We start from the raw sequence: 24,099 nt of genomic DNA on the forward strand, positions 1-24,099 counted from the left end.
TTTCATTATTACTATTGTTAGTATTATATTTTACTTTAGTTATTAAACTGTTCTTATCTCAACCCACGAGTTTTACTTTTTTTTTCCCCTCTTTCCTCCTCCTCACCCCACTGGGAGGGGGAAGGGGGAAGCGGCTGCGTGGTGCTTAGTTGCTGGCTGGGGTTAAACCACGACAGTGGCCCTACTTGAGCAGGGGGTTGCACCAGATGACTTCCAGAGGTCCCTTCCAACCTCAGCCATTCTGTGATTCTGTGACATGCCAAAGGCTACAGGGGGCTGGCCCAGACCAGGGACTCCACACACAGAGCTCCAGCTGTTTGATGGGGGCATTTCTCCCTGCCTGATCCCTTGGCAGTGTCCCTTGCCTTGGGTGGGCTCCCAAAACAACATGTGCAAAAGCAGCCTTGTGGGATGGGACTGTGCCGCTTTCTCCAGGACTTCCCTTGGATGTCCTTCCCCCACCTCTGCTTTCCCGCTGTGCCCCCAGCAGCAGCTGTATGAACTTTCCAGGGTTGCTGAAAAATGCGTTCGGACTCCCACTCAGGGACTGGGGAATCACTCAGCTATGGGGCCACCACAAGCATAAGAGGCACAGGCTACCACAAGGACTCTGTGTTTGGCTGGTCCCCAAGATGCGTGTTGCTCAGGAAACCTGCGAAGGGCAAACTCCAAGCTTTCAAGGAAAGTAACCAGAAGAAACTACAGCGTTTCCAGGCCCAAATGCTCCTAGGTGGGCATAAAGACACAGTTTTATTCCACCTGATATAGGTACTCGACATAGTAACTCTAGGCTCCTTACAGGTACTTCCAGAAGGCAGCTCAGCCCATCTAAGATCTGACTCATCACCTGGAGCTATTTGTCTCACTATATCAGCTACATAAGGAACTGATTTCTAGTCCTAATGTGAACCTTGATGGTCTTGGATGGGAGCAATACGGGCAGTATGCTCCATCCATCAGTGGGCTCTTTTTTCCTTGGCTTTACACAAAAAAATTAAATAGAAATCTTTAAAAAAAAATTCTCCATCACTGAAACATCTTGTGCAATTATAGAAGTTTCCCAGGTTAATCTTGGGGGGGTTGCTTTTGGAAAAGGAAGGAGAGGCATTGTTTTGAGGGAAAATAAGTGGCAAAAGACAGTCTTTGACACTGTAAAAAGAGGTCAGAGCTCTTCTACAAATACAGAAATTTCAACTACAGCAATTCTGAGAAAATTCATGATTTTGTCCTGTGGGAATTTTTCACACTTGTCACAGTAAAAGGCCAGCTTCTGTCCACAGAGAGGCCAAAAAGTCAAATGTGACTCGGTATAATTATAAACATGTTAGATTTTGCACAAGCTCACTTGAGAAAGAGAATGGGTCAGTTCTGGCAGCTTGTTACCACAAGCAAACTACTTGGTGTTAGTGATACCTCGCTCACAGATTACAGAAAGTGGCACACTTTCTGGTTCAGTTTTGAGAAAAAGAGGCAATTCCAGTTAACAGCAAAGAAACTTGATGGCAAACACATAGTACAGGTTTTGGGAGCAGCTACATTATCCCTGACCAACAGCAACTTTGGCAGGTTGACAGGGACCTGATGGCCTCATGAAATATGTATGAAATGGAGCAGATCATGGCTGCCCTCCGAGAGGCAGGAGAGCTGGGCAAGACCCCTCCTCCTCTCCTTGTTTGCATTAACACAACACGCTGGTACTGCATGAAAAAAAGGTCTCCCAACCCTGCAGAAGTTTTTTATTTCAATTTTTAGCCTACTTTTGTAAGGAGCAAGGCACACGCAATTTCATTGTCATACTTGTCTAGTAGAAACATGTGAACCATTTAGTCAACTCATTTTGACTGCAAGGGGTGGAGCCCATGTGAACTAGCCCATGGGTGAAGACCCTAATCAGGCTCCCTGGGAGGGGAAGACAGCCAAACTCAGCTGGGGTCCCATATGGCAAATCACTCCTCTGTCTCCCAAAGCTTCTCAGATCTCTGCAATTGTATTTTTCTGGAATATTGTTGTTGTTTAAAACAAACAAACAAACCCCCAAACCCCCAAGGACATACAGAGCACCATATAATTTTCTCTGCATTTCAACACGTTGCACGGTTTCATGGCTCAGTGGTGCCTACGTCCCTCCTCGCTCTCTCCTCTACGCAGCACAGACTTAACGTAGGGGAAACCAGAGAAGGTCTGGCATAAGCAGACGCCACCCCCAATTTCAAAGCTGCTCTTTGGGTTGCTCTTCCACCCCTGTGGCATGCCTGCACAGCTGGGCAGCGCTGGGCTCAGCTGTGCTTTGGGAGGGATCTGCCCACGCATCCAGACAGCACAGATGGGTCACCAACATTACCGGGACACCACTATGACCCTCGCTATGTCCCAAGCCAGCTCCTATCTTGTTTGCCACAAAACAAAGAACAAACTGGGCCAGGCTCCTCCATCCTGCTCCTTCCCATGAAGCTCAGCTGCCCTCCCCTGCCATGCCCGGGGCTGTGGCAGTTGCAGTTGCAGAGGAGCAATTGCTTCCCTGGCCAGCACAGCCTTGCAACTTCTGGTTGATTGCAGACAGCGCAACATCTCCAGGGTTTTGGCCCCAAATGAATGGGATTGCCCAGTTAAGCAGAATAAAAAGGAAGTATTTTTACGTCTCTCAGCCTAATCTCATAGATTAGTGTCCAGCCTGTAAATTCCTCAGCATGCAGAAGCTGATTTCTTCCTTGCACGGTTGAAGACAGAATAATCTCTTGCGTAACGACCTGCAGTCTGGGGCAGGGCACTCATTAACAGCTGCCTAATCCGACCGAGCAGTGCTTGTGACTGCGGCACTGACCTGAGACCCTCTCCTTCCAGTGAATGCTGTCGGCAGTACTCCAGAGTGAAGGACTCCATCGCCGCCAAGCTGGCACGCCAGCGGATGGTGGCCGTGTCCCAACACACTGTGCAGTCCTCGGCCTTGATGGTGGGGACAGCGGGCGCTGGGGACACAGGGACACATTAGCTGTACCACAAGGAGGGCACCAGTGGCTGGTGGGAGATGCTCGTGAGGGAAAGGAGGAGTGACCTCCCTGAAAACCCATGGCATAGTTAGTTTTATCTGTCCAGCAATAATCTTTTGGTTATTTGTGTTTCAATGGCAGAGGGCTACATTATGGGGAAAAAACCCACACTGGGAAAGTCACTGTGAATATTTGTGCATTTCCTTGCACATCCTTAGAATGTCTGTGTAGATTTTTATGCCTTTCCCTCAAGTGCATTTTCCCCATTTCTGCCATTCTTTAAGGAGCAGAGCACCAAGGCAGTACTGCATACAGCTCTCCCCAGATCACCTCAATCCTGTCCTCAGCCGTTCCTGCATGAACTGCATCAGAAACAAATGTGCTGCTGCAGAACTGAGGGGGAGATGCTGGCTTTCTGCTTAATTATGTCCTGTTTATTTTTGCAATGCGGATACAAAAATTTGGTCCTGTAATTTCTCTTTTTTAGAGCCTCAGTTTAAGAACTACGGGCCCAACTGCAAGACAGAAAACTGAATGTAAAATAGCGTGCTGAATGCAAGTAATCAAAAGCTATTGTGTGAAATAGCACATCCAACATCGTAGGCTGAAAATGGATCAGTTGTATTCACTTGCTCTATCTCTTTCCAGGGAATAGCAACATAAATGAACCTTACAACCTGTTGTTGAAACTCATACAAACAGTCTTAATACCAATCCTTAAAAGAAAAGTAATTAATTAAAACAAAGGTCATAGAAAGTTATTTTATTTTTAAAGAGATCGGGTTCCAAATAGGAGGCCTAAGACAAAAGCAGAAATTAGACAATTTTATGACAAGATAATCTTCTAGAACTGCAACCAGCATTCCAGATGCATTCTGTTTTGTAAATGTCATAGTTTAACCTCAGCTGGCAACTAAGCATCACACAGCTGCTCGCTCACTCCCCCCACCCAGTGGGATGGGGGAGAGAATCAGAAGAGTAAAAGTGAGAAAACTCGTGAGTTGAGATAAAGACAGTTTAATAGGTAAAGCAAAAGCCGCACACGCAAGCAAAGCAAAACAAGGAATTCATTCACTACTTCCCATCAGCAGGCAGGTGTTCAGCCATCTCCAGGAAAGCAGGGCTCCATCACATGTAACGGTTACTTGGGAAGACAAACGCCAGCACTCTGAACATTCCCCCTTTCCTTCTTCTTCCCCCAGCTTTATATGCTGAGGATGGTGTCACATGGTATGGAATATCCCTTTGGTCAGTTGGGGTCAGCTGTCCTGGCTGTGTCCCCTCCCAACTTCTTGTGCACCCCCAGCCTCCTCGCTGGTGGGGTGGGGTGAGAAGCAGAAAAGGCCTTGACTCTGTGTAAGCATTGCTCAGCAATAACGAAAACATCCCTGTATTCTCAACACTGTTTTCAGCACAAATCCAAAACATAGCCCCATACTAGCTACTGTGAAGAAAATTAACTCTATCCCAGCCAAAACAAGCACAATAAGAAAAATAATTTGTTATTAGTAGAAAAGGAAAGAAAAAACCCTCATAAGTACATATTGATTTCCCAGTTTAGTGAAAATCAGGTTAGCAATCCAGGTTATGATGTACTTGATGTTTTACTACAGGAACAGCTAATCTAGGTATTCAGCAGAACAAAGAATCTGTGGGATAGATTCTCATCCGGTAATAAATCTGTGTAGCTCCCTTCACAATAATCCTTTAATTCTCTTCTGACATTTGATTATTGTCTGGTTTTAAATGCATCTGTTTCTAAAGAATGAAAAATTAATCACTAAATCCCCCAATATCTGCATTCAGAAACTGACACACATACCCACATTTATGTATGTGCAAACAGTACATCACAAGACATCAAGTACTTTTTTAAATTTAAATTATCTGTCTAAAGAGTAGATGGAGTCAGTATACCAGAAAAAAGTTGTTACTGTGCTTCTGAGATTTTTAACAAATTAACTGCAGTTACTCAAGCTGTACTAATTAGAATATATATCTGATTTCCTGGTAATATTCCAGCACTCATATAAGTGATCCTATAAGAGGCAAAGAGCAGAAAAGGGTAAGTTCTTACTCTGTCCCTCAGATACAGGATGAGAATCACATAAGTTTTGAAGAACAGAAGAAGGTGCATTCACTTCTATGTCTTTAGGATTGCAAAGAGCCTTCATCTGGAGATCAATTTGAGATGGATGGGGTGGGGGGAAGGTGGGGCTATAGAGGGATACTTGCTGCCTTCAGCATCATTCCCTCACAGAAAATACTGCTTGGAAACAGCATGTTCCCCAGGGGAAGGGAGGACAGGCTGTGAGTTTGGGAGGTGGAGGAGCAGGAGACAGGAGGTGCTGGGGGGATGCTGCTGCAGCAGCATGCTGTGTTCCCCACAACTCCCCAGGCCCACTGCCACCTCCATGCATGCAATCCCAATGGGGAAGCCTTGGAGGGGTTCCCAACACCTGGAAGATGCACAGCTTTGATCCACTATTAATGTGTATGTTCCCGTTACTGCATATACCAGCAAATGATTTTCTTGTATGTGCCAACTTTGAATTACTGAAAATAAACTCTCTAAATTCTTGCTTCTGAGTTTATATTGCTAATTGGACTACTTGAAGAATCAAAGTATTCTAGCTTCATATCAAAGTAGCCAGGCTCACACTGAAGAACTGGTTTCTATTACCAGTGCTCATCTTTCCACCCTTGGCCTTAAAGGGATGCAGTGGTTTTGCATCAGTCAGTGCTCAGCAGTGTCCCCACAAGTCCACCTGGGGCTCAGCACGCTCCAGAGGGAGTTCACTTAGCTTGAGGGAAGGTATTTAATGAGCCCTTATTTGATTTAGTTTATTTGTTTTCTTAAAGAAACAGACCAAAGGAAGGCATCAAAGACTTGAGGAAATTAACTTCTTCAGAAGGCTTCAGTTTTGGAAAAAAGAATGATGAGCCTGATGCCAAAAGGTAAACATAGTTCTTAAAAATAATGGCTTCAGAGAGGTGAGAACCCCTTTTTAAATTATGATTTATTAGCTAGTAATAACTCATTGTTATTTGACCATTTTGCAGGAATTCTCACAATTACATTGTTGTAATTGCTCACAAGTACATTGTTGATGTCATAAAATTTGAATTTCTACTTTGAATTCTTTGTAAAATCATCTTTGCTAAAAATATGAATAGCAAATTGAATATCAAGGAGAATTATCAACAAATTTGAAGTCTAGTGGATTAAGCAAAAGGCTTGAAGCTGTGGTTGCTGCCAAGTGATTTCAACAATACACTCAGTGTTGTATAGAGTTATTTCATTATGAAATTGTTAAATGTCTGTATTTTGTAACTGCAAGAAGCAGTAGCACTAAAAAAATCATCTGGCAAAAGGGCCTCAGACACAAGAGGCTTCACCTTGCTCGTAAGAAGCAATAGTTTTGTCAATACAAATTATTAAAGAAATTAAATCTCAGAAAAATTAATCAGTCAAATGAAGCTCATAAACAATACTTGTCTAATTACTCAATTTATACTGCTTAAACAGCAGCTGAGCCTCTCAGCCACACCTGGGATTTGTGTTCCACTGAGCTAGACACAGCATGTAACCTCGGTAAAGCAGGCCTTCCCCTGAAAAGTTAATCATTTAAATCAATGCAATGTAGATGTATTTGGGAGGATGGCAGAGAGGCAAAAAATGCAGCTGTTGCCTCCATTTTCCACAGGAGAAGCAGCAGCACAGAGCAGCCAGGTGGCTTTCCCAGAGCTGCCCTGGAGCATTGCAGCACACTCAGAAGAGAAATTCATAATGTGCCGCCCCAATGACCCAGTCACAAGGCCTGAGACTGGAAATGTCTTCAGATCTGAATACCTTCAAGTTTCCTCCCAGGAGCAATTATGCTGCTATCTCTTAGCAAAAAGTGAAATAATTGCGAGTTGCCTGCTATCTGCCAGATGGGCTAAATGAAACAGTTTCTTCTGTTTCAGTAACACTATGGACTAGAATTGGTCTAAGAACCTGAAGCTTATAATAAAATGCCAAAATAACAATCAAATGCCAAAATATGTACATACCCGTTTTAAAAATGGCTTTTTCACTGGGTAAGCTACAGCCTGTGCAGTTCACAGCCATGACCCACACACTGTAACAGCGATCCGGCTCCAGGTCCTCCAAAATGCAGTGGCTCTCCTTCACTGTCACTCTGTATTCTTCCACCAAAGCTAGGAGGAACACACACATGCACAGGATGTTACACTCACATGTTTCACTGGTAGGGCCTATGATTGCGCCTCTTGACTAACATGTAAAAACCAGTCAATTAAAAAAATCCATAAAGCATTACTAGCCAAGATCCCCATATTTTACTCTGACTCAGTTCTGACAAAGTTTTTAACAAGCCCTTGAGTTGCGTGCATTCAAACCCCATTGATGGTAAGAGGAGATTATGGCCCTCAGTCCTACTGAGGACTAGGCTGCAAATTTGGAACATACAATCAGCAGTTATCAACTCTGGTTTCACCTCTCTATAACATAACAATTTATCATAATGAAATTTATAGCCGTTAGCTATAAATTAGCTATTATAAAAAGCCCTTAGCATCCTTTAGAGTGCACACAAATACACACATGCACCCGCATACACACACGCACACATGGATTTGTGCAGAGCCCAGTTGCTTTAAGTGACTTTATGATCAGCCTGAGCTTTTTAATGAATGAGCATTTCAGTCCTCTTTTCTCAATTTCCATATTTAAGATTTAAAATATTTTAATGTTATTTTGAAAAAAAAATCCTTGCCTACATGTGGAAATACTGATTATTTTTCCTGTCATTTTTTATTAGGACACATTTCTGAAGTACATGCAGGGCCCTAAAAACCGAATCAAGCCCGTCCCTTTGGGAGCTCTATCTGCAGTCCCCATTAGTACCCACAGGGCAGCAGGGACACATCCTCTCTGAAGGTCAGGCCACTTCATAAAAGGGCACCTAAACAGGGATGTCGCTGCTTCTCTGCAAGCAACTGCCCTGTACTTTGTAGACCACGCTATTTACCTTGCATTTTGGGGGACGAAGGGGAGAAGAAGGAACAGCATCTACTTCGTGCTCTCCTCCACTGTTACCTGTCCTTAGTCCTATGCATGATTTCTTCACAGCCCCTCCTCTCTCTGTATCCTGGGCCCTCCCCTGCCGCTTGGCCTCCCCTCTGCTGACCCGAGACCAGAGCAGAAAGGGCTGCTGCCGTTGCAAAGGCAAGGCCTTACGCACCCCCCACATCTTTGCTGGTTTGTGGCTCCTCCATACAATAGACCTGGAAGCAGTCGATGGTGTCCCCGTTGTTCACAGCCCAGTAGACGGCAATGGAGGTGCTGGTAGCTGAGTTTGGTTCCTGAGGTATGACAGTTGGTGTCTGCGGGACTGAGAGGAAAATCTTCAGTTATTATTCACACTCCTGTATTTTCAGCCAAATTACCTACAGGTTCATGAAGCAACCTGGTCACTTATTTTCACAGAACAAACACAGCAAGCACTTGAAATATGGACAATACTGGTGCAGTTTTAGAGCAATAGGTCCGCCTAAACTAGGAACAGAAAAAATTAATTGCTCGGCATGGGAATCTGATTGCCCATTTCCCTCACAGTCTGGACAAAATAAGATCCAGACCCAGCACTGGGACCACCTGAACCCAGCACAAAGCGTGTGCCCGTGCCCTGCCCGTCTCTTGGGGTCCTTCCCTATGGGGCAGGACCATCGCACAGATGAGTCATGGCACGGCCACTTGTTTCCAACCTCCAGCAGGGCAAGGGGAGCAGTGCACTACCTCCCAGGCCTGTGGCAATCCTGGACACGCAGAGCTGTCATACAACCCCAGTGGCATCAACAACCCCTCTCCTTTCCCCAGGAGACCTGCTCCCTTCAGTCACAGGGAGAGCATTCCAGCTCTGCACTCCACTTTGAGGCACACATGCTGATGAAACCCCAAGAGACAACTGATAACTTCAGGTCACCTCCTCAGAAAGGCCAGAGGACCCTGGAGCCTTACGCAGGCTCCTTTGGGCGACTGCCTTCTCCATTACCTGACCTTGCCTTGCGGCGCAGGCACCAGAGGAAAAGACACCCTATGAAGAGGATGCCTGTGAAAGTGGAGACTGAAAGCACTTGTTTGTAGCAAACAGCATGGGACAGCTCACTGATGGGAAGAGGGAGCTTGCAGAAGAGAACCTCCTCCAGAGACAGACATAACTGATCCCAGAAAGGTGGGCAGGGGGGAGGACCTGCCACACCAGGGAGGGATTCACGCAGTGTGTCAAACCCGCCGAGAGACTGACAACAACAGGGATGTGCTTTTAGGAAAAGGAAGGCTCAGACCTCCTGCACTCACAGCCCAGGGAGCAGGAGGCTCCCTGCAGCCTTGGGTCTGCCCCTGCCCAGAGGTGGAGTCCTACTGCAGGTGCACAACCAGGTGCTCCTGTCTGGCAGAGTCATTTTCCCTGCAGACCCAGAGGACAGAAGATCCTTGGCTGGTAGGTTGAACCCGAGCTCTGCCTTAGCCAAAGCACCCAAACCCCATGGGACAGCCAGGAGCATCCCTCACAAAGAGTGCTTCAAAGACCTCCAAGGTTCCCCAAATTTTATATAAACTTTGTCTGCTGATCTGCACAGATCCATCCCTGACGAGATATTGTTCCCCTCTATGATTATGGCTTAAAAGAGAGGGAGGGGAAAGAAAGAATGAAACAAAAAGCCCTAAAAGACATTCATTGTTAAAGTGGTTGCAGGGAACAAAAATACATGGTTCTATTTCTTCACCCAGTAAATTTCCATATTGCATGAATTCTGTTAGAATCTCAGCAGAAAGCTTTTGCTTTTTTTCAGTTATCTTCACAGTAATGATGATGGTCCCCTGTGGCATGAACAAGGCAAATGCAGATGCTGGCTGTTTCCTTATGATTTATACAGAGAGCTACCAGTACAGTAGGATTACATCTGCTTCCCATTGAAAAAAATTATCCTTCTCATTGCTAAAAACAATCCACATTTTGTCTTTTGACTGTATCTAGAGTTGGTCAATTTAAAAATTGATCATCTTTAGGAAAAGACTTCCTTTCAGTGGACCCAGTGGGGAAACCAGCTTTTTTCTCCTGTGAAGTTGCCTAGAACTATTTGTGATCACAGAAACCCCATAACTGCAAAATTTATTATTATGCCAAATCTGAACAGAAGCTAGCTTAATGAATGAAACTTCTGAAAAAAAAAGTTATAGATCAAAATTCAGTTCGGTAACATTGAATTTCTAATTTCTTTTTGCATAATATGAAACAAACTTTTGAAAGGAAGTAATTTCAAAGCAAGAAGTTGAACTATTCTCTTCAGAAACAGAACATTTCTGTGTTATCAAAGTGCTGGCCCCTTTTTAAATGAATTTTAGTCAAAGAAATGAGATATTTGTGCAACAAGTTTGACTAAATCATATTTTTCAACAGAGAAGTGGGACATTTTCTGATCAGTTCAGTTTTCATTGAAGTGCTGTGTAAGGAAGCTTTTCCTTCATGCTACCTGATCTCCATGGCCCCCAGGAGAAAAAATAATAATCCCAAATGTTTTATGGATATATACCCCTTTCCAGTGTAATGGGAAATAACATTTCCTTAACTTTGTGGACTTGAAGAAGGAGAGCAGTTGCATTCCTCTGTGACTTTAATGGAAGATTGTTACCATCAGCAGAGGTCCTCATCTTCTAATGGGCAGGAATCATGGTAGGCTTTGGAAATAATAATTTTCAAATTTTGAAATTATTCCCACCCTTCTTCTGGCAGAGCCTGGGTTCCAGTATGCTCAATGGCATGCTGCAAGGGTTTTTTATGCTTACGCATTTGTTAATGGGGTGGCTTATGCGAAAGGAGGAAGAATTTGAGGGGAAAGGGCTTTTCATTAGTGGATATGGAAAATTTGGAAATGGAGGGTGTTTTGAAGGAAAGATGTTTCTGAAGTGGTGAAAATAAAGTTCTATGAAATTGTTCAGTAAAAGACTATTCTTTCTGAAGGAAAAATATGTGGATTGGAGAAACATGGCAAATTCACATCTATTTCTTTAAATGGCTTCAGTCAAATTCTCAGAGTGTCTGACATTTGCCTCCTGTATTTGATAAATTATGTACTCAAGGCATTCAATTCCAAATAAAGTTTCATGTAGACATTTACCTCTATTTTCCTTCAGGAAGGGCGTAATCTTGAAAAAATATATATATGTTTTGTCTACTGCTCACCAAAGTAAAAATCACAATAGCAATTGAAATACTTGGTAGTGGAAGTGAAGGATGAAAACCAGGTGTTTTAGAAAGAGAAAGAGACAAAAGTATAAAGGATGAGGAGCTTTGAAGGTCCCTTGCTAGTAGACAGTCATTTATTTCCAACCTCACCTGAGAAGCTTTGAATGCCTCAGGCAAATTCATACAACTCTGACAAGGAAGTTAAGATCTCAGAGATATTCAGTTCCTCTAAGTCTAATAAAAGTAAGTGACTGCGTGGAGGAGAGAGACAATCTCCCCATAGCAACATTGCTGAGTGCACTCAACTCTTATTAGACACCGGAGAGTCTGTGCAAGATGGCACTTCTCCAATGTCCCATTAGGCACCTGAAAATCCAGCCAGGAAACAAAGCACCTTACAGAAATCCATGCTCTAGTTCCAGTGCTCAGGGACCAAACATGTGAGAGAGAGGCATCATTTGAAAAGCCAGAGAGTGGACTACAACAGCGGTGGTGCATGAGACGGTAAATGGGAGGTCATAAAGCATGACAGTGAGATGTGAGCTCCCAAAACAAACCTTCTCTTGAGAAAGAAACACTGGAGTGAGACTCTGTTATGAGGAAAACGAATCCACAAATTGGTGCTGATAAATTCTTCATTGACAGCTGTCCAGATCCAGATAATTTCTATAGGTGTACATACAGGCAGAGCAGAAAGCCCACACAGGCAGGCTTTTTACAGGATATGAAATATGAGAGAGAGGTTAATAAACCCCTTTATCAAGTACAATTTTCACTGCTGCCCTCCAGAGTAGAGGCTGTTTCCAGCTACAGTTAAGCACTTTCCCTTTGCATCCCCGTACGCAGGGGTTTCAGGTGCCTCCTTTCACTTGGCACAAGCCCAGGGACCTTGGCCATCAGCCAGTCCCTCCGCTCTCCTCCCCACGCCAGTACTGCTGGGGCTTCCCCCCTCAGAGGAAGCGAGTTCAGGAGACCCTTTGATTGCCTCTTCTGTCCCTGCCTGCAAGGGAACAGCAACTTCTTTAGCCTTGGGAGATTTACAGATAGAGACCTTCTGCTAGTCTGAGGTACAGATACCTTAAATGATGCAAGAATCCCCCACTTCAGCACTTTTCCCTCTGTTGCTCATCTTAGTGTCCTACTATAAGCCAAACACTTGTGCACAATTAGACTTCATTTTACATCCAACTTTGCTAATTATATGGTTTGCAAATTTATACTTCTCAAATAGATTCTGTTTTTAGCTTCCTAAAATCTCCAAAGCATTGCCAAAACATTAGCTTTTGTAAAGATGATATTCAGAGATTCTTACCAGCCGTATGTTTTAAGGAGTGCTGGTTGCTTTTTCCTGGACTGTCCACGTAATGCTCAAACAGTGAAAAAGCACTGGGCACCTTTTCTAAAGAGAGAGTAGTATCCATTGCAGAAAGTAACCTATTCAGAAGAAAACACATAGCCATATAAATCCCTCATGGTATCACATAGTTTCCAAAGGCCAGAAGCAAAGACCATGTGACATACACTTCTCTAAATATTTCCCATGAACTTGAGGACAACATGCAAGGAGAAGCTGTTTCCCCGCTTTTGAACATTTACAGCATACTGTGATTTCAGATCAGGAGCACAGTGAGAACAAACACAATCTGTATACACTTGACCCATGAGAACACAAGGATCTGAAGTTCACAGCAAGACTCCCAAGAACACAGTGGTTTAAACTTACTAACACAGTGCCTTTAAAGGTTACAAACGTTAGCGCTAAACTACAGCAGCTGACTCCAGAGATGTAATGTAAAGCAGCTGCTTGTGGCAAGCAAAAAAAACCAAGAAAGATGGATTCCACTTAATTAACCATATATTTGCTGAGTTCATTATAGGAAAAAACACAACATATTTTTAACTCTGAGGCAGAAGCAGCTTCAAGGAAATTAAAGATTTTTTCAAAGCAACTGAATTTTATCTTTCTCCTCTTCTTTTTTTTTCAGTCACCGAAGTAGTTAACTATGAATAATCTTAACAAAGCACAACAAATATAAAATATACTTTCTTTAGAAAAACATGCATTGTTATATAGACTTGTTCTTAACCTTTTTTAGCAAGTCAGGTATTATCAAAGTAATAACCAAACCCATGCATGAAACAGAATAAACATTAAGTTTAGTGTGTAAGTTAACAAATAAAGACTAAGTATACAGAAAGCCTTGGAAAATTGTTTTGTCACATTATACGTGCTCTATTCTTATGCAATAAACTACATGCAGATATGTGGCCAGGCTGTCACATTTTGACTTACAACAGGGGAGTCCAAATTTGTAGTCCTAATTCTGCAAATTAATGGGAACCATGAAGGGGTGTTTGGCATATTCTCTTCAGACCGCTCTCCTGGGGTTGCAATTTGACCATGAACTGAAACCCTCATGTCATTTTTATACCCCAGTCCATCAACACATATCAGCATGTGTATCGCTGTGATGGCTGAGGCAGCACTGACAAGGGTATGTTTGATATGCACCACGCAACGCCCAGGCCCTTTGGGCAAAGTCAGTGGTGGTGGTGCGGACAAAGCAGGATTTCCCTCAGTTTGGGGGCTTGCATAGGAGGAGCCTGCAGCCAGCCTGTCTGAACATTCGTAGTTCACCTTGGAAAATTTATTGGGGGAATATGGACTTATAACTGAACACTTCTCTCATAAAGGATGGGTCTCACCAAAATTACTCCCTTGAAGAAATCACACATGGCAGACAACTGTGCGATTGTATGTATTTACTGGTATGTGCAGGTGGGCCAGGATGCAGCTGTGATGAGGCATGAGCCCTCTGACACATCCTGAATCAGGTGGTGCTGATGAGGAGGCATGGGAAGACATCACCACATAGTCTCCCAGTAAACTTTTGAAAAGAGCAATGGTGGAAAATATGGATAAAACAGTTACTTAATCTCATTTTTTTCTGGAGTTGCATTCAGAAATATAGTCCAACAACCCCAGCCATATGAGTGACACTTTGCATTATAACCTTTCAGAGACCATGTAATGCAAAACCAGACTAGTGAAAAAAATAATGTACCAGTGATGTCTAAGAGATGTAAGCATGGTCAAAGTGTTTTCTAGTATATGTGTGTATAATAATAACTACAAGGAACATCTGTTTAAAAATGTCAGTGTAGAGATTTAAAATTGAGCTGACATTTTAAAATGCTACTTAATTGATGTATTGCAGAACATGTGCAAAACACTTCAAAACCAGTCAGTTACAGCAACAAGTATAAAATTTCTTCTCTTATTTTCATTATTTGCAAGGTTTATAAAAGTAGCTACAAATATTAGCAGTATGTTTTCAAAGCTTGCAAATAGTAAATGAAGCATCCGGCATGCTAGGCCTAGTACTCACTACAGTGCACTTAACCCATACTTCATATACCTTTTATTCAATTCTTTAGATGACTAAAGGAGGAAAAAAAGAAATGCATTAACAGTTTTCAAAACCCTGAAAATGTTGAAGAGCCACTCATCTAACAGCCCTGCTACTCTCCACAGACATAAAATACACACAGCTTTATTGACTTGATGTTGGCTGGGATGCTGCTCATTCACACCAGCAGAGAATTTGGTTCCTTAAGAATATTCCACTTCAAAGCTCTGGCTCAGCAGGGTGTTAGAGTCTATATGTGGTTTAAAACTCCTGAGGGGTCAATATTCAATATCCAGGTATAAAGACCAGAGCATAGTCAAATACTTTCCTAAACCAAGGCTTTTACAGAAGGAAATCACTTGTGCATTAAGAACACTTAAATTCAAATTCTGGCTGAAATCTCCTTCATAACTTCTGATTACCAGAAGCTGGGTGAGATTTGTACCTGTGGAATGAGAGCTTCTCCCATGCTCTATGAATCTTCAGGTTACATTTCCTGGCTCATAGACAGAAAAGTTCCTGTCCTCTACTGCTAACACTAAGGGGCAGGGAATCTTTTATGATCACATCTAGTTAAAACCTTGAGGGCTGTGGGAAATAATTTTCCCACCCCACAAAAGAATTTCAGATTACAAAGTTTTCTTTTTGCCAAAGGACTGATCCAGTACCTTGTAAAGTTCAGGAAAATAAGATATATTTCTCACCCATCCCAAAATAGCCAATCTTCCATGGCATTCACTTGGTTACAGGATACTAGGTAGCTTAGAACAGGTGAGAAAGCCAAATATTGCTCCACCATTTCTATAACTGATGGTATATGGGCTGGGGGCTTGTATTTGGGAAGCTGTTTTATTTTGCCTGAATAATCAGTCTTCAAACAGTAATTTGAACTTTTAATTTCTTGAATCCCAGGATAGTTTCTGCAACTTCCAAACTACATGCTAATTCCATAATGGTAGAAGATTATTGTCCCAGAAATCCTGTCCCCTTCAAGACTGCTGATACACTTCTATGGAGGAGAAAGTGCCACAGCTGACTTACGGACAATTATTGCAGCACAAGAACAGTCTTGGAGAACCCAGGCCGTTAATGATTCACCTGCAAGACTCTCTGAAACCAGTTTATGACTGACCGATGACTGTATCAACCAGGTAACTTGAGTCATGTAGATTTACAAGGGATGTTTTTTAAATCCAGAAAGGACCGTTACAGACATGCATTTCACATACACATTCCTAAACCTAGCCTATTTAAACATTTTTCAGCAGTAAACATTTATCACAGCCTCGGTAATTTGAGTGCGTAACTACTCTCAGTGCCTGCTCATTAAAAAAAAAACCCAACAAAACCAACAGAAAACAAAACACCAAAAAAACAAAAACCCAACCCAACAACAACTCTGCTTCTGGTTTGGATAATTTTCAATTACACTTTATTGTTTCACCTTTATTTTTTCCTACAGTAAAGTACCTTTTACTATAACATTTCTTATTCCTCAATGGATAATTAATTCTAGATAAATTATCGAGCTATCTCTTAGACTTCTCTTCATGAAACAAAACAGATAGAACCATTTTAATGGCATAAGGCATGTTTTCATCCTATGCATCATCTTTGCAATTCTCTCTGAGAATGACAAAAGCAAATGATCTAGCAGTTTCAGAGTGGAATAGCTGAGCTTGCAGGATTTAGCTAGCTTAAAAAAAAAGGAAGGTAAATAACTTATTCTCAGCCTAGGTACTGTATAAGTGCTTTCCTAACTAGTATCATAAAAGCTACAGTATGAAAGCCATTTTTACTTACATTTAGGAAAACAAATCCATCGAGTTCTTCCATTTCTTTTGCTGTTGTCTCCAAAGTTTCCTTCGCTGAATCAACAGTTTGCTGGAAGTTAACAATCTGCTCATACAGGTACTCCATTTTCACCTTCTTCACTTCCTCAAAGTTCTCTGATTTCTGATCATATTGTGCTACCACTTTCTTAAGCATCTCTTCATTCTGCTTTTCCAATAACTCTGCATTTTTCTTACAGTTTTCCTGGAAAATAAAAACAAATGTAAATTGATCTGCAGAATAAAATTACAACATTTAATGAATACACAGAAATTCTCAATTACCCATACATGAGCCATCCACCAGACTCCTTCTGGCATCCTGACAATAAGAGAACTTTATTTCTGTAAGCAAGCTCATCTGGGAGAAATAACGCTAGAGAAATATGTTAAAAACAATGGCAGATTTTGGTTTTTTAATGTGAGTGTTTAAAATTAAACTTCTATATTTAAGCATAGAGACAGGAAGTCTGATTACAAAATAGCTAAAATTCCATACTTTCAACTGAAGTTAATACAGTCCTCAAGGCTTAAGAACTTATGGACATTGGGCAACTCATTTAGATGCTTAACACAGGATTCTAAATAAAGACACAAACAGTGTGAGCTTTTTTTATAAGCATAAAAAAAATTAAGGGAACTTTTTCCTCCAGTGCTTGACAGTCACATATTCCACTTTGCAATAATGTGCAATAAAAACAATCTCTTTTTTTCCCCTAAAGGTAACTCCTTCCAGTGGGAGAAGTCAGTTTGAGGACTGGAGAAACAGCCCATTTTAGTGGAAACAATGACACTACAAAACAAGGCAAGCATATCTTAGAAGTAATTTTGTAGAGGGAAAGAAAACTAGTGTGATAAAACACTGGACTTACCTCAACAGAGTTAAATAGCGATTCAATATCACTCACAAACTCTTCAATCTTCATTGACTTTTCTTCCAGTGCTATTAGCAATTCACCTAACTGATCCTGAAATTTCAAATGTTTCAGTAACTAAGTATGTTATTTTATAAAGTTTTCACACACAACTTATTTTAGGTTAATATTTTTGTTTTGCCATGAGCCACCATTGGAACAATTGCTAAATTAAATTCAAATATCTCCCTGGCTACAAAGACAAGCACAGAAATAGCAACAGGAACAGTCACAAAACTGTTTCCAAACAAACAAACAAAAAAGTGAGCTCAGTTCAACAAGGTGCTGAGTGTCTATACAAGTTATTGAACTCTATGAATTCCAATGTAGCTTTGCTAGAAACCGAGGGTACTCAGAGCCTCATGAGAGTCCTCAAGAGATCACAGGAACAAGCCCATAAAAAGGAAGATAATGCAGGTAATTATGAGGCTGACAGATTATGCAGTGTTGTGATTTTTTTAATTTAGAATTTTAAAGGTATTTCCTATAAACCAGAATCCATCAAAATCACTGGTTGAATTAGATGTGGAAACAAAAGCAGTCCAAGGGACAACAGGCATCAGAGACAAGTCAGAACTTTTTAGTCCTTCTTGACCTTTTGTGAAAGCAAGCTGGCCATCTGCTCAGGTGCAATTTATAATTTATAAAAATAGTTTTAATTAGCTGGCATAAATCTAAAAGGAAGGTTAACTTCCTTTGGTAACAGTTTCCTATTATGGCAAACTTCTACAGCTAGATCTGTTGAAAACTAGCATATGACTTTCCATTACTTATAAATGTCACATTGGACTGTAAAATTGAAAGCTCACTTTATAAATGTTTACGGCCAATCACCAAGATTCAGAGGCAAACTTCTGTTTGTCAAGATAACCTATAAAATCTGACAGATGCTATCCATAGCTCATTTCATTTACTGTGAAACTATGTTCCTACAGTTAAAATTCAGGCAACAAGCATTTTGCTATATTAATGTTTTCTCAGTAATTATACAGAGGTAACAAGAAACATACAAATGCTGTCTCAGAGTAACCTGAGCCCTGAGTGCTAGAAATCATGTGAAGCCAAGCCTGTGTTGTGGCCAGATTTAATATTGGTTTCATGTCCGTGCTCCACAGCCAGGGAGTGTTATTATGGGACATTTATTTGTGGCTTAACTTGACTTGCTGCAATGCAGGTACATTCGAGGGATGGCTGGGGTCTGTGACTTTATTACTGACTTACTGGTGGCTAATTATCACTTCTAAGTCAAGCATGAATGGACATATATAAAAAGTAACTCTGCTGTCATACATCTGCACACCATGGAGATAGTTTGTGATATTTGAAACTGGTACGTTAACTCCTCCTACTTTTAATTTCTTTAATATATCTTTCTTGCATATGAGTTAACATAAAAATAACATAAATACCAGCGATACAAGCCCTTCAGGAATTTTAATGAAATTACACAAAATCTGTATTATCATCAACTGAACATGTGCCAGGAAAAGAGACCTCACCTTTCAGATACTGGGGTGAGATTAAATAGCTGGTCACCAAGAAAGGAAAATCTGTATACTTATACATGAACAAATCGGATATGGGAAAAGTGAGACATCACATGCATGCCATTTTCACAAGCAGAACTGCAATTTAATGAAGAATAGCTTCCACAGAAACAAAAGCATTTTCACTAGTATTGCTAGCAAAGGAGTATGCTACTGAAACGGAGGGCATTTTTATCTATCTTTTAGAGTGGTACAGCTTAGAAATAGTGGGAAGAAGTAGGACTTGCTAAACTCTTACCTGCACTACAGCTAAAACACTACTGGCACAGATGAACATGAACTGAACAGAAAACAAGGATGGAGATTCAACAAAACTGTGTAGTGTAAACTGTGTAACTAGTCTAACATCTCTGAGCAACCAACACACATAACTGGGATGGGGAACACTTTATGATGATACTGGTCATCATACTTAGCCTCTGGACTGCTCTCTGAAGCCTCTCCACTGACAACAAGGGAGGCCTGGAGAAATTAGCCTCAGTATCTCCTTCCCTCACCCAAATTAATTCTTACCTTCATCTTGGTTGCAGCAGCATCTAGTGTTGTGACTTCATGGTCTTTATGTTCTCCAAAAAGCTTGTCAATAGCAGATATTGGGCATTTGCAGTGGTAACAATATGTGTCTGCTTGCGCTTTCTTCAGTTCTCTTTGTGGGCTCTCAACTTGAGGAATGTTTGTTGCTGATTTTTCAGGATACATCACCACAAAGCCTGAATCTTCAAGCTCAACAGGTGTTCTTTGCTCATTATCAAATTCATAACTATCACCAACATGCTCAAAAGAGTCCCTGTCTTCAAATAATAGCTCCTCGTGTGTGAATTCAGATATTACATCTTGCAAAAGTTCTTCTTGCGTAATCACATCATAGTCCATTGACTCAGCGAGATCTTCATAAACATCAGGGTGCTGCTCCTCTCTTTGCAAGTCTGGCTTCTCTGTTTGCTGAATGGTAGGGACATGTGAAAGATTTTCCTGGGTATACTGATCATCTTCACTGTCTTCAACAGGAGTCCTGACATATGGGACATATTTTTCCATTTGAGGAACTGCTGTTATTTCATGCTGTTCTTCCTGCTTATTACCAGCTTCTTGATATGCAGCTCCCTGATAATCCACTAGTTGACTATACTCTTGATGACTTGACTGCTCTGGCAGTTCCTCAGTTGTTTCTACAGGTACATTTTCTTCTTCTCTTTGTTCAGTGGTATCACTTCTTGCACCTGAAAGAATTACTTTGCTTCCAAAAGGAATAGAATGCATTGGTTTACAAATTGTTGCTTGAATGTCACTGTCAACCTGGACTTTCTCTCTCTCCACAACACCCCTTTCTTGCAGAATCTCAGTTCTGACACGTGAAACATCACCAGACCCCTGCTTGTGTTTGTCCTCTGAACTCTGAACTGAAATTCCTCCACTAAAAGACTCATCCTCTGGTATCTGATCCTTTTGAGGCCCTATGGCCTTACTTGGAATTTCATCTTTAAGAATGTATTTTTCAAAATATATTCCCATTCCATCATCTGTGTCTGAATTTCTACTAGGGAAAGACACATTAGAATTACCACTTTCCTCATCAGAAGGAGTCTCATCCTTTGTCTTTTTTCCTACTGCTTCTGCATAGAGGTCCTTGTATAAAAATGACAGAGCAGGTGGCTCCTCTAGAAGCTCTGGATTAACTGCAGCAACAGTGGTAGGGAACAACAGAGATCGTTCTAGCACTCCTTCTGAATCAAAGAGTGGGGTCCCTAGTGACTTCTGTTCATCTTCTACATTTGTAACTTTTTTACTACTAATGTCAATTGATTTCTGCAGAGGTAAAGGTTTTGGAGCATCTGCATAGGACTGTATTTTGCTTTCTCCTTTCACAGTACCGTAAAAGACTTCATCCAGATCCTCAAGTAAGGAAAACTCCTCTTCCAAAGTATCTACCTCAGCGCTTTCTTTAAAAGATGTGGCTTCTTCCACAGGTTCATTGGGATCTTCTATCACAGGAAACAATGAACTTGGCCTTTCAAAATGTGGCTTAATTGGGGATTTGTCATCAATCAAGGTATATTTTTCAAAATAATCCGTATCGGCCATACCATTATTAGGATCCAACACTGCATTATTATTGTTTTCTGGCAACATGGAATTTTCTTGTTGTGTTTCTTCAGTTTCCTCAACATCATCATCATTTTTGACCAATTCTTTTAGCTCATGGCTTGCAGGCTTTCCCAACACTGAGCTTTCTGAAATTTCTGTGGTTGTTCCAGAAGCTAAGGCTCTATGGCCATCATCAGCTAATTTGCTTTTAAATGAAGGATTTGTTTCCAAGTATTCTAGTTTATCTGGCATGTGTTTACTTTCTTCTTGATCAACAGAAGAAATATGTGTAGGAGCATGAATACTGAGTATTTCATAACCTTCTGAAATAATATTAAATAGATCTTTTTGTTCAGTAGGTTCTGGAGCATGCTGACTGTCTTCTACAGCACTCACATGTTCCATTTCTTCTTCTTCTCTTCTCAGGTAATGTTCAGGCACTTCAGACACTTTGTCTACCTCCAGATGTTGCATTGCTTCCATTTTTGTAGGGTTTCCAATGCTAGTTTTGTCTGGACCTGGATTATCTCCTCCCAGGGATGGTAAATCATACCTTTGTGCTCTGTGACTAGTTTCTGAGGACATTCTGTGGGAAATTTCACTTGACACTGAATCAGAAACTCTAAACATATCTCCTTTATTCTTTGTAGTACCATGAACTGTAAGTTCTGTGCAACTTCCAGCTGGGAATTGTTTTGATCCAAAATCAGAAGCTTCATTTGGAGAAAGTTGAATTCCTTGCTTGTCTACTTCTGTAGCTCTTATTGGACTAATTGAGCAAGCTTTCACCTCTTCTGCCAGCCAGCTAGCTAGCCCAAAAGATGGAATATCTGGGTTCTGCTTTTCATCAGAACTAGAGCAAACGGATTTCATCTCTGCTGAAGAAAGGCTGCTCCATTCACCAGAATAATGCTGAGTTTGGTGTGTCACAGTTTCATAAACAAGATCTGATGAAACAGCTCCCAGATGCTCTAAGGATGTGTGCTTTTGCTCTGCAAAATATGGTTGCATTTCATGTCTATCCTCTCCTTCAGTATAAATGTCTGAAACTACGTTAGATTGCTTTCCAAGCATGCCTACTACATCGGATAAAGATGATGGAATATTTTGTTTCTCTTCATCATCAGTGAAAGCCACTGATACTGACATTTCAGGTAACGTATGAAAAGGTACAAATGAATCTGACAACACTGCTTGCCGGTCTGCTACAGCAGTCACCTTTGACTCTGTGGTCACCAACCTTGGTACTTTCTGCACATCAGGTTGCATTTCTTGCTTATCCTGCTCAGTAGTGAATTGGGGGGGACTTCTTAGCTGCTCTGATGACAAATATTCTGTGTCCAACAAATGATCTTGGGATTCTTGCTCATCTTGGTCTTGTGTGCACGTTAGAGAGATACTCTCCAACTGCACTGTCTTCAAGCTTGCTGGTTTAGGTGAATATAGCTGAATTTTTTGCAATTCTTTTTCATCATGTGGTGGAATTACATGTTTACACTCTGATTGTGCAGACTGGGGAATAAGTAGCTGCATGCTTTGCTTTTCTTGTTCAGCAAGGGACCATGTGGGAACCAAATACTGAGAGGCAGGTTTTGAATAAGGTGGAATTTCTTGCTGACATGTTTCATCAACTGAATAAAATGGATCTGAAGGTTCAGATTCCAGTTTTGAAGGTACAGTTAAATAATCTTGACTTTCTAGAGTTTCTGCTTTATCTATAGAATATGATAAATTTAATTGTTCAGATTCTAATTGTGTAGCTGTGTGGAAGTAATGTGGAGTCTGTTCTCTCTCTGTTTCAGGTAAAATTACATGTTCAGCCTCTGACTGTGCAGCCACAGGCAAATGTGGATGAACATTTGTATTCTCTGCTGCTTTTCTTGCAAAGAAGAAACCTGACGCAGGCTGGGCAGTTTCTGACTGTTCTGTTTTACAATGGGTGTAAGATAAATCTAAGTGCTTGGGGGACAGGCCTCCAGTTACAGGTGAAGACTTTGGACTTCCTTCCGTTTTTGTTGCAGAAACGGAATGTGAAATACCCAAAGGTACAGACACTGTTTGTTCAGGAAGAGATGAATATGGTTTCATTTTTTGGCTCTCTGCTTCCTCAGTGGAAAAGGATAAATCTTGTTGTTCAGTTTCCAACTGAGCAGTTAGAGATGAAGTAGCCCCAGTGTCTTGCTTCTCTGAACGTCCTGCTCTCAGCAGGGCTGTTTCATGCTTTTCTGCTTTGTCAGTAGAACTTGATAAATCTGATTGTTCAAAGTCCAGTTGTGCAGTTTCCTGCTCCTCGATCCTGCCAACGGTATATGATACAGAAGGTGTTTCTGGTAGCTCTGTTTCAACAACAGAGTACTGCAAATTAACGCACTGCAGTTCAGGTTGGGCCCCATCCTCCCGCTCCATTTCATCTGCGAAGTATGACATTTCTGGGTGCTCCAGCTGGGCAGCCTGTGGCTGCTCTGCTTTGCCATAGGAGTACAATAAACCTGGTGGTTTTATTCCTCGAGTCTCTGCTTCACCAAGAGAATATGACAAATCTGGACGTTTTGATTTTAGTCGTTCCATTTGCAACTGCTCTGCTTTTCCCGTGGAATATGAAAAATCAGAAGGCATGAACCCTGCTTGTGCAGTTTCCTGTTTTTCTGTTTTGCCAAGTGAAAGTGATAAACCTTGTTGCACTAAGTCTAACTGTGAAGCTGGTTTCCACTTTTCTTCACCAAGGGAGTGCAAAAAGCCAGGCTGGGCCATTCCCTTTTCCTCTAGTTTGCCAAAGGACTCCAAAAGCTCTGGCTGTTGCAGTACTATTTGGGCAGGTTGTGAGTGCTCTGATTTGCCTGCTGGATAGGATAAATCCATTTCTTCCACCTCTGGTTGTTCAATTTCATGGTGCTCTTGTTGGCCAACAGAATATGACAAATCTGGATAGTTTGATTTCTGATGCGTAGCTTCCTCTTCTATTTCTCTAACAGGATAAGATAGCTGTGGATGTTGCAACTCTGGCAATACCATTTCTTGTTCTCTTTTGCCAGAAGAATACAACGAACCTGTATGTTCCAGTTCACCTTGCAC

At 41.5% G+C, this 24,099-nt stretch overlaps 1 protein-coding gene across 1 annotated transcript in view; it reads right to left on the reverse strand.

Annotated features, from left to right (window-relative positions):
- Nucleotides 1-24,099, reverse strand: part of LOC127028688 (cardiomyopathy-associated protein 5-like) — a 45,144-nt gene that overhangs the window by 9,559 nt on the left and 11,486 nt on the right. The window contains 8 exon segments of the mRNA XM_050914389.1: nucleotides 2,822-2,966; nucleotides 7,044-7,190; nucleotides 8,237-8,386; nucleotides 12,552-12,673; nucleotides 14,659-14,681; nucleotides 16,453-16,686; nucleotides 17,354-17,449; nucleotides 19,456-23,699. Coding sequence (XP_050770346.1) covers nucleotides 2,822-2,966; nucleotides 7,044-7,190; nucleotides 8,237-8,386; nucleotides 12,552-12,673; nucleotides 14,659-14,681; nucleotides 16,453-16,686; nucleotides 17,354-17,449; nucleotides 19,456-23,699 — 5,161 coding nt within the window.

Source organism: Gymnogyps californianus, unplaced genomic scaffold (genome assembly GCF_018139145.2).
Source record: "Gymnogyps californianus isolate 813 unplaced genomic scaffold, ASM1813914v2 HiC_scaffold_39, whole genome shotgun sequence".
Classification (NCBI taxonomy): domain Eukaryota; kingdom Metazoa; phylum Chordata; class Aves; order Accipitriformes; family Cathartidae; genus Gymnogyps; species Gymnogyps californianus.